The sequence below is a fragment of the Leptinotarsa decemlineata genome, unplaced genomic scaffold (genome assembly GCF_025532065.1).
Source record: "Leptinotarsa decemlineata unplaced genomic scaffold, Ldec_3_MD MMD2_tig00000008_RagTag_RagTag, whole genome shotgun sequence".
NCBI classification, from domain to species: domain Eukaryota; kingdom Metazoa; phylum Arthropoda; class Insecta; order Coleoptera; family Chrysomelidae; genus Leptinotarsa; species Leptinotarsa decemlineata.
The window spans coordinates 6,283,415-6,296,788 of record NW_027412537.1 but is presented as its reverse complement, the minus strand read 5'-3'; the positions used below and the strand labels follow the sequence as shown (position 1 = coordinate 6,296,788).

The 13,374-nt window shown below is 32.0% G+C and overlaps 2 protein-coding genes across 3 annotated transcripts; both read left to right on the top strand.

The window, feature by feature from the left end:
• Window positions 1-941: 941 nt before the first annotated feature.
• Window positions 942-2,245, top strand: LOC111505592 (uncharacterized). Its single transcript, XM_074170919.1, has 2 exons — window positions 942-1,247; window positions 1,347-2,245. The coding sequence occupies exons 1-2, from the start codon at window positions 1,066-1,068 to the stop codon at window positions 1,621-1,623; spliced, it is 459 nt and encodes a 152-aa protein (XP_074027020.1). The 5' UTR covers window positions 942-1,065; the 3' UTR covers window positions 1,624-2,245.
• Window positions 2,246-3,361: 1,116 nt separating this feature from the next.
• On the top strand, window positions 3,362-11,706 carry AspRS-m (Aspartyl-tRNA synthetase, mitochondrial). Of its 2 annotated transcripts, none has more exons than XM_023160628.2 (7): window positions 3,362-3,727; window positions 4,168-4,444; window positions 5,486-5,851; window positions 5,924-6,280; window positions 8,732-9,040; window positions 9,804-10,016; window positions 11,214-11,706. In XM_023160628.2, exons 2-7 carry the CDS (start codon window positions 4,382-4,384, stop codon window positions 11,568-11,570), a joined length of 1,665 nt encoding a protein of 554 aa, XP_023016396.2. In that variant the 5' UTR covers window positions 3,362-3,727; window positions 4,168-4,381; the 3' UTR covers window positions 11,571-11,706. The 2 variants fall into 2 exon arrangements, with proteins under 2 accessions (XP_023016396.2, XP_023016395.2); XM_023160627.2 differs by having other exon boundaries at window positions 4,160-4,444.
• The last annotated feature ends 1,668 nt before the right edge of the window (window positions 11,707-13,374 follow it).

The following is a 13,374-nucleotide window of genomic DNA, read 5'->3' as shown; positions in this document are numbered from 1 at the left end:
TTTGGTTAATCACCGGGTAATCGAACTGACGATAAGGTAAACATCCTGGTTTTTCCGTCAGATAGAATTCTTTAGTTTTCTATTCGAAGGCTCACTACTCCTATTCCTATTTGGGTGGTCGTGGTCACGGAACAAACAGTAAACTTATTCTTACTCGTAAATGTTTAGTGTCAATCAATTAAGCGACAAGAGATATCGTTGTTATAAATTGTTAGTATTAAAGGTAATACTCAAATAATTTCAGCATGGTCCTGCTGCTGAATGAATAAGAAAAATCTGCGAGACTAATAATCTCTGTGAGGTATCTTGCATAAATATCTGTCGGATATAATTCGATATCCAGCGTGATATTACCCGAAGAAATAATTTTTTTCTGGCAGGCATTTACCAGAAACAATTGTGTAGGTATTTAGAAGAGATTAATGTTTCGAAATTTTAGTTCGAAATATTTATTTTGAAATATTAATTTTCTTGTTTTGATCTCTGTTAGAGTATTGATACATGGGATGTTTCTTCCCCGCTTGGGACTTTGTTCACGAGATGGAGCTATTATTAGTTGAAAATCTTTCTCTCATAAGAAGGTTTCATACGTGCAGTCGAGCCGCATTTAAATTAATCGAGTCCCAAGCACACTGATGTTTGAGTTGGATCTTTCCTGCACTGATGAGAGGTAATACCTCGTAACCGGTCTGTAGGTGATTTACTCGACTGATTTCAGTTTGTTCCTGCTGCTGGATGAACGAGAAACATCTGCAAAAACTAACCTCTGTGAGGTTATAATTCAATGTCCAGCGTGATATCAGCCGGGGGAATATTTGTTTTCCGGCAGGCATTTATCAGAGCCTACTGTGGAGGTAGTTGGGAGAGATGAATATTTTGAGATATTATTTCGAAATATTTATTTTCTTATTGATAATGACCTATTGGTCTACTGCACCCACAGAACTTAAAAGAGGAGAACGGAAAAATAATACATTTTATGATAATGTAAACGTTCCTATAAGGGGAAATGACTTGCAGTAGGAGAGTCTGCGCATTGGCTACAAACGTTGACATTGTTGACAAATGACAGGTTTAGAAAGTCGTTTTTGTAAATGCATTGTACCGATTTCACGTGATTTTTTCATTGTTCCAATTTTATTTCGCCTCAACTCAAGTGTTGTTGAAAGTATTGGAAGTATGCCTGATCATTGTTTCATCGGGTCCTGTAGCAGCAGCGGTAATATTCCTGGAGTTCATTATTTTAGGTAAGTTGAAGTGCTTCAAGGTCAAACATCAGGCTCGGCCTGAAAATAATTGACCAGAATAACGATGGATCATTTTTGTATGATTTTTGTGCATTTCAGTTTTGGGTCCAAGAAAAAGGAATGGTTGGAGATTTTGGGAATCTCAGGAGTGGAAAATATGAGTCCCAGAAATAAGCTTTGTTCCAGGCATTTTGATTGTTGTGATATCAACTTTCCAGCTACTCCTAGTGGACGAGCCACACTCAAGAAAAACGCAGTGCCCAAATATTTCTTGAGGAATAAAAGAGCACCAGAAGATCTCCCACCAGGCAATGAGATTAAAGGCAATTTGATCAGAAAAAAACTGAGCAAACTGATTTTATTCAATCATCAGTAAATTTTCATCTTCCTGTCATGTAAATATCTGATTGTTCTTCCACATATTCAATAACTATATCTTTCAGAACCACAAATCTGTTGTCTACATACCAATGAGTAGATAAATATCTAATTATAGATTCCACGACTCGGGTCAAATTAAGTTTCCACTAGACTGTAGATGTCATCAGTAACCTCTTGTCTTTTCGGTATATTATGTATAAACTTCAATGAAAATATTAATCACTTGATTGACATTAACAATTCCATTACACAACTTTGTATACAATTCTGTGATGTGTTATTGTTAGATATTATTGAATATCAAAATAATTCCAATAACATACAAAATAATCTGACATTCCAGAGAATGCATTGGAATACAGTTATGTAACGTTTATGAGATTTTTTGTAAATTGGTTAGATTTCACTCGAATTTCCATGTGCAGACTCTCAACTGGTTTGGCTGGATGACATTTTCTGTATGTTAAGTGAATAATACCACAAAAAAGTAGTTTTTTGCAATGTATAGCAATGTTTTTGATATTGGAAATTACTATCAAGTTATATTGTTTGTCAGAACATGATTATTATTTTTATTGATTTGTAATTATCACATTAAAATAAATTATTCATTACTATTAATAGTTTTATTGACATATTTGAAACCTTAAAAACTGTCGCTTCCAAGTGAGTTCACGAATTTACACCAGATTCACTTTGTCTTAGTTTTCCAATGTTATGTAATAATATTTTGGATTCGTGATTAACGTGTTATAATTTTTTTCACTTTTCTATTAAATGATATCCTGTAATAATAGTTTAAGTTTACTCTTGCAATAGTGAAAATAATTAAATATAGCACGAAAGCAAATAAACCAACAGAAACTGCAAAACCAAGGGGCTTTCTGTTTTGGCAATTTTGTCAAAAATAATAAAAGCAATTCACAAGGAAATACACAAGTTTGGTAGGTGAACATTAGGAATTGCCTAACATTTTATCTAATATTAAATTGTAAAGTGTATAAACCAGTAATAAATTACAATATCATGGGGGCTGCCCTCGAGATTTTTTTTACCTGCACATATTGTAATCATCTGATGATGATGTCATGAGTGAGCTGATCAGTCAACCTAACAAGACTGTGAAATTTACTATTTTACCCCATCCGTTTATTCTCTTATGCTTTTGAAATTTTGAGGTAGATAGTTGAATCACAGCACCAACGTTTCATTTGATGTTGGTAGGACAAACTTCATTGGTTTCATTCAAATGGAAAACAAGCAATTTTTTGACAACTTTCACTGACGTGGGTCCACTATTCTGATTTCTTAAAAAGATTATTTCTAAAAGTTAGGGTTATTTTAAAAATTAGTTGTTTTTTAATGATCCTTTCAAGGTATAAGGAAGCGAGTCCTCCCCAACCTATTATACTATAGATTCCAAAAGACCTTTTTCTAATGTAGCATGGCTAGATTGAGAGAGCTCCCCTATAAAACAAAAAATAGCAAAAGTACAAATATTGTGTCAATTTTATTTTCGGATTTTTCAAAGTGGGCTGCAAATAATCTGAAACCATCTCCGAAAACGCGTTATGCGCATGCGTTCCTACTGCTTAATTTTCTCCTTGTAGGAACACTATCACAGAACGCTATTTCCGTTCTCCTCTATGTTTAAGTTCTGTGACTGCACCTTAGAGGAAGCAAAGAAAGACAAAAAAAAAGTGAAGATGAAGAAAATGACATTATGTCATATTATTCTAAATGTCAAGTTATGTCGTTCTGTTTTCTGTTCAAATGAGAAGTCTGGATATAATGATCGAATATGAAACCAAATGTAGGAATGAAATAAAAATAATTAAATGTTAATTTACTGTTAACTATTTATTTGAGATGTCTATACAAACCCTTGAATTTGTCATCATCGATTTATTATTTTTTAATTTCACAGTAGCATATAAATAAATTGTTATTGAAGGACTGCATTTTTTTAATTTTTTTAATGATTACTTGATAAATATTAGTAGAAGAGAGAAATGATTACTCTTGGCCGTCTACTAGGGCTAGGAAAATGTCATCGTTTTTTCCTGAAGGAATTCGCCCACTCTCAATATAATCATAAGGTAAGAAGAATGTTTATTGATTAGTTAATGAACATTTGTAATCGATTTTTAAAATCTGCAATATAATTTCCCAAAACTAATTCACCTGCTTTGTATATATTTATTATGTGAATAACAATTAGTTCACATGTATTTTCTCAATTGACTTCTTTGCATTTAAAATAAACTTTTTCAACAAAGTCTGAAGGTGGATTTATGTACTGATGTTAAGCTTCAGTTTTAAGTTACGACAATTCATGATTTTCATTCGTTACTACTATTACGAGTCATGCATGAATTACTTCTGACAATCCACGTTAATACATATTACCCATAAATTCTGTAGGTACCTTCAATTGTGATCAATTTAATCAAACTCCTCTCAACAAAGAATACAATATTGAATCCATAACATAGGTTCAAATTGACCTGTTTACACATCTGATATCCTAGTGTTTCAGAAACATTTTGCTGAAATTTCCCAAGTATAATGAAAGAAGTTATGCAACATCCAGAACATCGAGCCAAGTTTATTTGATTGATGAAAATGAAAGTCAAAATGTAGATAATGTTAGCATCAGTAAATATACCAACAGGACTCACACCTGTGGAGAACTTACCAGTGAAAATATTGGACAATCAGTTACTCTCTGTGGATGGTTGGAGTACCAGAGAATGAATAAATTTGTTGTACTTAGAGATGGATATGGAGAGACGCAACTCATAGTTAAAGAAAAAGTATAGTAATTAAACTTCCACCTTGTTAGAAAACCACATTTTAGAATATTACATTTGGTAAAGTGTCCATATTTGAAATGAATCATCTTGTTTGATAGAATTAGGTTTGTTGAAATAGATTTTTTGTTTAATGAAATAGGATTACATAATTTCACAACAAATATAAATAAAAGGAAGCTAACTTTGTTCAGAGTGTAAGTATTCATGTCGTAAATGACTATGTCAAAGCTATTTTTTTGTTTTTTTTTTGACGGTTGTGTCTAGGTTTTTATGTCCGACATTTCATCTATGACTGCAACAAACATGGAAAATAACTTTGACAAAGTTAACCTTAATATTTACATTAATCGCATTAATAAAGCTTATCTGTCTTTATCATTTGCTACTTCAATTTTTTCCATACAAAATGTTTAATTTCCTCAAAATAGAAAATTACAAACATTATACAAATTTCTTTTTAGTGAAATAAAAAATACATAGTTAATTTTTACTTTGTGTTTTCTGAATTACTAAGCATTGTATAGTAGTTAAACTTCCACCTTGTTAGAAAACCACATTTTAGAATATTACATTTGGTAAAGTGTCCATATTTGAAATGAATCATCTTGTTTGATAGAATTAGGTTTGTTGAAATAGATTTTTGTTTAATGAAATAGGATTACATAATTTCACAATAAATATAAATAAAAGGAAGCTAACTTTGTTCAGAGTGTAAGTATTCATGTCGTAAATGACTATGTCAAAGCTTTTTTTTGTTTTTTTTGACGGTTGTGTCTAGGTTTTTATGTCCGACATTTCATCTATGACTGCAACAAACATGGAAAATAACTTTGACAAAGTTAACCTTAATATTTACATTAATCGCATTAATAAAGCTTATCTGTCTTTATCATTTGCTACTTCAATTTTTTCCATACAAAATGTTTAATTTCCTCAAAATAGAAAATTACAAACATTATACAAATTTCTTTTTAGTGAAATAAAAAATACATAGTTAATTTTTACTTTGTGTTTTCTGAATTACTAAGCATTGTGTTTTAGGACACGGAAACACAAAGTTTCCTAGAAGTTCTACCCTTTGAATCAATTATTGAAGTGAAAGGCACAGTTTTATCTAGACCAAAGGGCATGGAGAATAAAAATCAAAAAACAGGTGAAATTGAGGTTTCTGTGGAAAAGTTCAGAGTGGTTAATAAAGCCAGAGACAATTTGCCGTTCAACATCAGAGAATTTCAGAAAGCTAAAGAGCCCTTGAGGATGCAGTATAGATATCTAGATTTGAGGTTTCCCATCATGCAGCAAAACTTGAGATTGAGGTCCAAATTGCTGATGAAAATGAGAGAATTTTTAATTAACAATCATTTCATTGATGTTGAAACTCCGACATTATTCAAAGCCACACCCGGGGTAAGATTTTTATTGAATGAAAAAAACTGCCCTTTTCAGGATAATGTTTCTTGCAACAAAAATTCTTTTTAGGGAGCACAAGAGTTTATTGTTCCTACACAATTCCCCGGTCAGTTTTATAGTTTAGTTCAGAGCCCTCAACAATTCAAGCAAATGCTTATGGCGGGAGCTATTGATAGGTACTTTCAAATAGCTCGGTGCTACAGAGACGAAGGGGTGAGATCAGATAGACAACCAGAATTTACCCAGTTGGATATTGAGCTATCATTCACGAATGTTGATAGTGTAATTAAATTGATAGAAGACCTTCTTCAGTATTCTTGGCCGCAATCTTTTGATCCAATACCAATGCGATTTCAGAAAATGTCTTATGAAGAAGCAATGGAAAATTATGGCAGTGATAAACCTGATGTTAGGTTTGACTATAAGGTATCATTCATTCTTATCTTTTTATATTCGGGATGCCAATTTGAAAACTGTTATACTCAACTTATGTCATAATCAATAATGCTATTATTCAATAATGTATGCCAAAAAAAACTATGCACTACATTCAAATGTAAAGAAATTGTTAAACAAATATTTCTTTGAATGAAACAACTTTTGAATACTAAGAACTAACTAAAATGCTCAGTTTGCCCATTAACTGTAACCTGAAGTGGTCCAGGCATATTTTGTTTTTCTGCACAACTGGCTAATAAAAAACCTGTTGTAATGGCCATTTTTTTGAAACAGCTAAGCTATCTAAGGTAGTTTATAATGAACTGAAGTCAAGCTTCTGAAGTTGTAAGTATTTTTGTAGTGCAAAAATGGACTGTACTTGTGTTGGCCAATTTTAAATATTGCTGAAAACATTTACATGAAATTTAGCTACTGGGGTTTGTCAGTTTTGCCTTGAAACATAAATATGTAAATATTTTTAGAGCTGAACACAGATAGGTAAAACAATGTCTAACCTAATCAGTGCCATCCCTAATCTTTTGCTGAATATCTGTTGTATTGATGAAAGTAATTTTTTTCTGATTTGCGACCCATATATTTTTCGAGAAGAGCATATACATCATCAACAAAAAGATAATATTACAAAAGTCAATTATAGTGTTTTAGATTTTGAAGACAACTTGACAGGCAATCATGCTTGAAGAGACATTGCAGATATTTTTCATTTTCAACTGGACAGTGCTTCATCTCATTATTTTGTTGTCCTACAATTGGCACAAAGAGTGCATTAGAATGGCCTGTGAGATCACCGGATTTAACTGCTATTGACTTTTTTAGGGACATTTCATATGTGGTCTTCATAAAACACAACCTGTTGATATTGAAAATCTCTAAAGATGAATTACATCGACATGCTGGTCAGTTCCCCTTGAAGTTTTCAGAAAAGATCGGCAATTGCTATGGTTTTATTTTTGATGTTTCTCGTCATTATTCTTTGAAAGTAAAGAAACGAACAAAAATTTAACAATTTTATTCTTGTTCCTCAAGAGTTGGATTGTTACCTGGGAACTATTACTGTTAACTTTTGTAATTGAATGCGATTTTTTTGAAACTGTTAATCAGAAAATAATAACTTGTGGTACTTGGATGAATTTATATTTCGGACCCGTAAATCACGCAGATAGCTTTAGCTTCCCATTTTTGCTAACCAAGTGTTGCCATCTTTGAACTTGGCTGAACCAAGTTGATATTCCAGAAATATATCTACAGTATTCAAGGTATTAAATTTCACTATTTCTTGGGAAGGATAATGAAACAGTTCAATAGAAACACGTTTATTTGTGCTACATTCAATGTAGCAAAAAAACTCGCGGCTAAAGGCCAATGGTGACTTTTTTTTATTTGATGACTATAGCTGTCATCACTAACCAAAAAAAGAAAAATGTATGCGTCCACTATCAAAAAATTGTCCAATTCTAGAAAAATAAGTTGAAGGAATTTGCGTCTATGCTCACTGAAGACCATCGAAAGCGTTGAGCACAACTAGAGAGGTCCTAGAAAGGAGGCAGTAATTAACAAACGTATACGAAAGTTGAAGATATTACTTACAACACAACTGAAGTGAGAAAATGATGATATTTTTGCAAGGACAGTAAATCTGAACATCTGGTCAAAAATGTGAAATGTATATGTCTGACACATTCCCACATGTTGTGTCCCGATTGTTCAGATGGCATTTAAATCAAACGTAGTTCTTTTAATGTATTTTTCACTTATTTTTCATGTAAACATTTCGAGTAAAAGCTTTTTCAAGCTGGTGTTTGTTTTAACTTTTTTTTTTTTGTTAAAAAAAAGCAGAAATAACTTTATTTTGACTATTTATTGGCAAAATCTATAAAATGAAATTCAATTCACAAATGTCACCTTCAAGTTTTTCAATTAACATGTACAAATCCACATTAAGGGTTGGGCATGTGAGACCTGACACCAGCAGTAACTTCGAGCATTTGAGCATGAGTAGAATTTTTGAAACCCTACGAAACATGTCCTATTTTTCTATTTACATTCTTTACCATTCATATTCGTAGGTGGTTGAAACCACGAGGCATAAAAATATTCTTTTAAAATGTCCTGCTTGCAAATAAAATTGTGCTAGGTAAAATTGGAACCTCTGGTCTAAAATGAATCTGTTTCCCACACCAGAACGAAATGACTGTCTCTTGACAAGCATTTCGATAATCAAGTTAGCATCATCAGCAGAGACATTTTACTTTTTATTTTCAGTAGTGAAGAATATTTGCAGTAAAAAGAGTCTTTTTGTGATTTTTCCTATTATATATCAAGAAATATATCAAGGTCGGAAAGTTTTCAAAGTGACATCCTGTGAAGATATACTTGGCAATTATTTTTAATGGGATTCCCATCAGTGTCATCTTTTAGGTGAAAAACTGTACCGATTTATTCAAAATCAATACAAAACTCGCTTCAGAAGAAAATTTCGGTGCCTACTTCATATCATTTCCTAAAGAACATGCTAATCTTAGCAAACAAATAAAGGATTCATTACAAACTTCAGGGAATAAATACGAGAGAGCGAAACTTATACAAAGCAAAATAGTCTCTACTTCAGAATGGTTGAATAAGATTGGAAAATTATTAACAACCCAACTGGCATCAAGATTTGTGGAAGAGTATAAAATTCAAGATGAGTCAGTATTATTCCTAGCATATGGAAACAAAGATGAGGTGGTAAGAGAAATAATATTGTCTATAGCTCTTCAAATAATACAGGGTGGCCAAAAGAAAACCAAATAAAGCCTGCCAAATCAAAATGATGTAGTCATTATCAGGAATTGTATCAACATATTAGGAAAAGAAATAACCTGTTGATTTTTTTATTAAAACTGGCTTTTTAGGTATTTTTGACCATGTCATTTTCACCTTCAAGGGAGGATATCAATCACCCCATAATTTTTAATTGGCAGAGGGGTGGACTAAGATGTTGTTTGACGGCTTTTCTCATGATTATTCTGATAGTTTTGAAAAAAGTACATTCGAAAATATGAATTTATTTAGATGACTTGCTAATTTAGTTGATTAAATATTCATAGTGCTGACCACTTGTGTCCATCGACGGTACTCGTTAACAATTTTATAGAGGCAGATCTTCTAAAGATGCAGGTTGATTTAGCATTTGAACAAATGTAAATTTTCAATACTAATCTCTTATAAAATTATCCGGAAAATAAAAATTCAATGACTACTGTAAAGATAATTTCAAAGGTTTTATTAAAACGACCTCTTACTCAAACTCCCATGCCATTTGAAAGTTTTTAGATAGGTGATTATCACCCGCCTTGGGTGTTGGAAGGGGGAGAGTTGAAATTACAGGAATAAAAAAGGGACGGTTTTTATGTGTTCCTAAAATGTCGACACAGTTCCTGATAATGGCTCTACATCATTTTGATTTGGCCACCCTGTACATATTCTCCCATCATATTGCTTCCTTTAGCTCTCTCTATTGGGTAAAGTCAGATTGGAATATGTTAATTTCTTGGAAAACCTTGGCATGACGATTAGGAAGAAAGGAAATCATTTTCTGTGGGTCGTTGATTTTCCCTTATTTGAATTGTCTGAAAATTCAAACAAGTTGCAATGTGTGCACCATCCTTTCACTGCACCCCATCCAGATGATATGAGTGATCTTGAAACCAACCCACTAAAGGTAAATAAATATTCACATATAGATTCAAACACATCAGAACTCTTCCCAAGACTCATTTCAGCAACCAATTAAACTGATTTCTAAAAAAAAAAAGGTCAAAAATGAGTAACAGTTGTGCTTTCTCAGTATTACAGTCCCTTTTGAATGTATAAAAGGTTCATTTCAATCTATACATTATTTCTAGAGATCTAAAACTACTATCCATTTCTTATTTTTCATACCAGGTGGCTACTTTTCAAATGGCATTGTATTGGCTTGTCAAATGGAGTGGAAGTTACACACTCAGATTACTATCTATTGGTGAATATAAAAATCAGATAAAGTTCCAAAAATATTGAAAAATTATGTTTCTGTTATTTTTAGTAATATCAAAAAATTTTACTTTGCTTTCACTTCCGGCAGTAGGTACATTCTATTTGGTTTGGCACCTTAATACAATTCCATTAAAAAGGTGGTCAACGGATATTATCAAAAGATTCACCTTCTCATTACAATAATTGCAAATCTCTGATTATAGAAAGCCAATTTTAATGATAAATTTCATGTTTCAGAAGTTGAAATACAAATAGTTTTGGATTTTTTTGTAATTTCAAAGGTTTTTTTATTTTTATGTTGGTGAATTACAAAGGAAAATTAATGAACTAGCAATCATGGCTACTCAACTCGATCAAAAAATTTTTTGGTAACTGCTGCACATCGGACTGCACTTTTTCAGAAAAGTTATCTATACCTTGGCCCAAAATTTTTCAATAAGTTAGACGGCACAGTGAGAGAATCTCCTAATATTTCGATTTTTAAAGCACGATTGAAAGCCTATCTCATCCAAAAAAACTGCTACACCATCAATGAATTTTTTGCAAACCAATAATTCTTCACTCTAGACGGGCAGCTATTAGTAAACAATTTACCCTCTCATATGTATGTTGACTATAAATGTTATAAATTTGTATTGTAATATATTTATTATGTTTTACACCCCATTTGTATGTTAGACGGTAAATGTTTTTAAATTTGTATTATTTTATATTTAATATGTTTTACACTCCATTTTTTTAATTTGTATTGTATTATGTTTATTGTGTTTTACACACTATGGACGTCTTCCTTGTTACTGTGTACTATTTTGTGAAAGAAATTTTATACTTTTTAACGAGAGAAGTTAATAAATATTATTATTATTATTATTTATCATTTTAGGTTAGGTCTCTTGCATACGATTTAGTGATGAACGGACAAGAAATAGGGGGTGGTTCTATTAGAATTCACGACCCAGCACTTCAAAAACGTATTTTGGAAAAATTAAACATAGAAACAGATTCTATGCAACATATCCTGGACATGTTAGGCTCAGGATGTCCTCCCCATGGAGGGATAGCTCTGGGTTTAGACAGATTTCTATCAGTGTTATTGAATACAGCCAGTATTAGAGATGTTATAGCATTCCCAAAAAATTTTGATGGCAGGGACCCTCTTAGCGGAGCACCTTCGTCCATATCGGAAGAGGAACAGAGACTGTATCACATCAAAAGTGTACTTAGTCCCAAGAAAAAATAGTTAAGGTATACAGTGAACAGTTTATACATGTTATTGATGTCAGGAGTGGAAAAAAACGTTGCCTCATCAAAAAAACTCATCTGAATAATGATGATTGTTAAAGTTTTTTCTTTTTAATAAAAGATAACAAAGGTGATTTTATGTTTTGTTGCTTTCCAATTTATCATAATCATCTGCAATAGTCATTCATGAAATATTTATTCTTACATTCGAAATAAACATGATCTGTAGCGCTAGAAATAAAGCAACAAAAATTTCCCTTTATATGTAAAGATAAACATGAAGAGGATGCACAAAGTTCCGAATTTTTTTCTTAAAACAACAGCAAAATTTGGGAGGATTTGGAAAGAAGTCCATACGCAGATCATTTAAAACTGCTGTTGTTCTTGATTTGGTTTGGTAAAGCATTGTCATGGTGTATTAATGGACGCCTAACTATTTTTTCAAGACAGGTGAAAGATTCAAGTAATATTTTGGGATAACTGTAGTATCTTTTAGTAGCGCAAATTCATATTTTGTAAATTGTTGTTCAGTTGAAGTTTATTGGTAACGAATAGTCTCAATATCAGTTTGAATTTTTGTTACTACTTTAATCAGGACTAGTGATAACTGAGATCCAAACCTTGATACCCTCTATGTTTTTTACTTTCTTATTATATGCTATAAACTGCTGAAAATATAATTGCAGCAAGAACAAACAGAATCAAACGATTTTTGTAAGATGTTGAAACACTGATGTCTGAACACCGCTTCCACAAAATGATTAATTTGTAAAGAGATATGATCAGTATAAATTCAAAGTAAAATCATTCATTTCTCTACCAGAGGAAGGTCGGGATTTCCCAACATGCATAACTTGGAGATCCCATACTTGAAATTCTGAGTTGTTCGAAAATTCAAAAAAGTTTAGTTTCTTCCAAGAGAACAGTCCACAAATTTTCAAGTGACAGTTTTACAAAATTCCCAACTTTTCGCTGTTTTTTCGACTTGGAAAAGTTGGGAAATTTCGGGTCGTGAAGATAGAAAAAATAGTAGTTGAAAACAATAAACACAATATCTTTCTTTTCCTTTCATTTATATTGAATATTCTTATACATAGTGGATATGGTGGAAGACCAAGGACCTTGGTCCAAAGTAGAATAATTCCCATTATTATTTTTATAATTACCAAAATTTATTTTTGTTTGTGCATACCCTAACATGCATAAGCATTCAGCCAATCTTTGGATAGCTAAGTAAGAAAATTAATATATTATAGTAGTAACTAATCCCTGGGCTTTCATTTTCTTGATAATTGGGAAATTTAGCTGGTGGGGTTGGGAAAATTTGGATTCCCTCCCCCCTGGTTTTTCTTTTCACTACGGCCCTGTCTATACATAATTGTATATGAAAAAAATCAAACAATCATATTAGAATGAAAGATACAAATTTCAATAAAACATTTTTCTACTGGAAATTGGTTCATTTTGAATTTGGGTATCATTTTGAGGAAGTCGGGCTAATTTAGGACTAGTGTTAGATTTAATTTTATGATATATTAATTCTGCAAGAAGCGTAATTTTTCACTGTGATAAGTACCTATTATAGTTATGAACAGCATTATTTGTGCGAAAAGGATGCTATTTTTGAATAAAAACACATTTATAGTGTGTATAAGCTTTTGAAAATTCTAACTTGTACATCCTTAGACAATGCTTGTACAACGTTGCCAACTTACCCAGGCTGAAGAGTTCATGGTCTAACTCACAGATGGCGCTGCTACAATCGAATCCACATGATTTTTAAATAACCATAACTTTCAAAA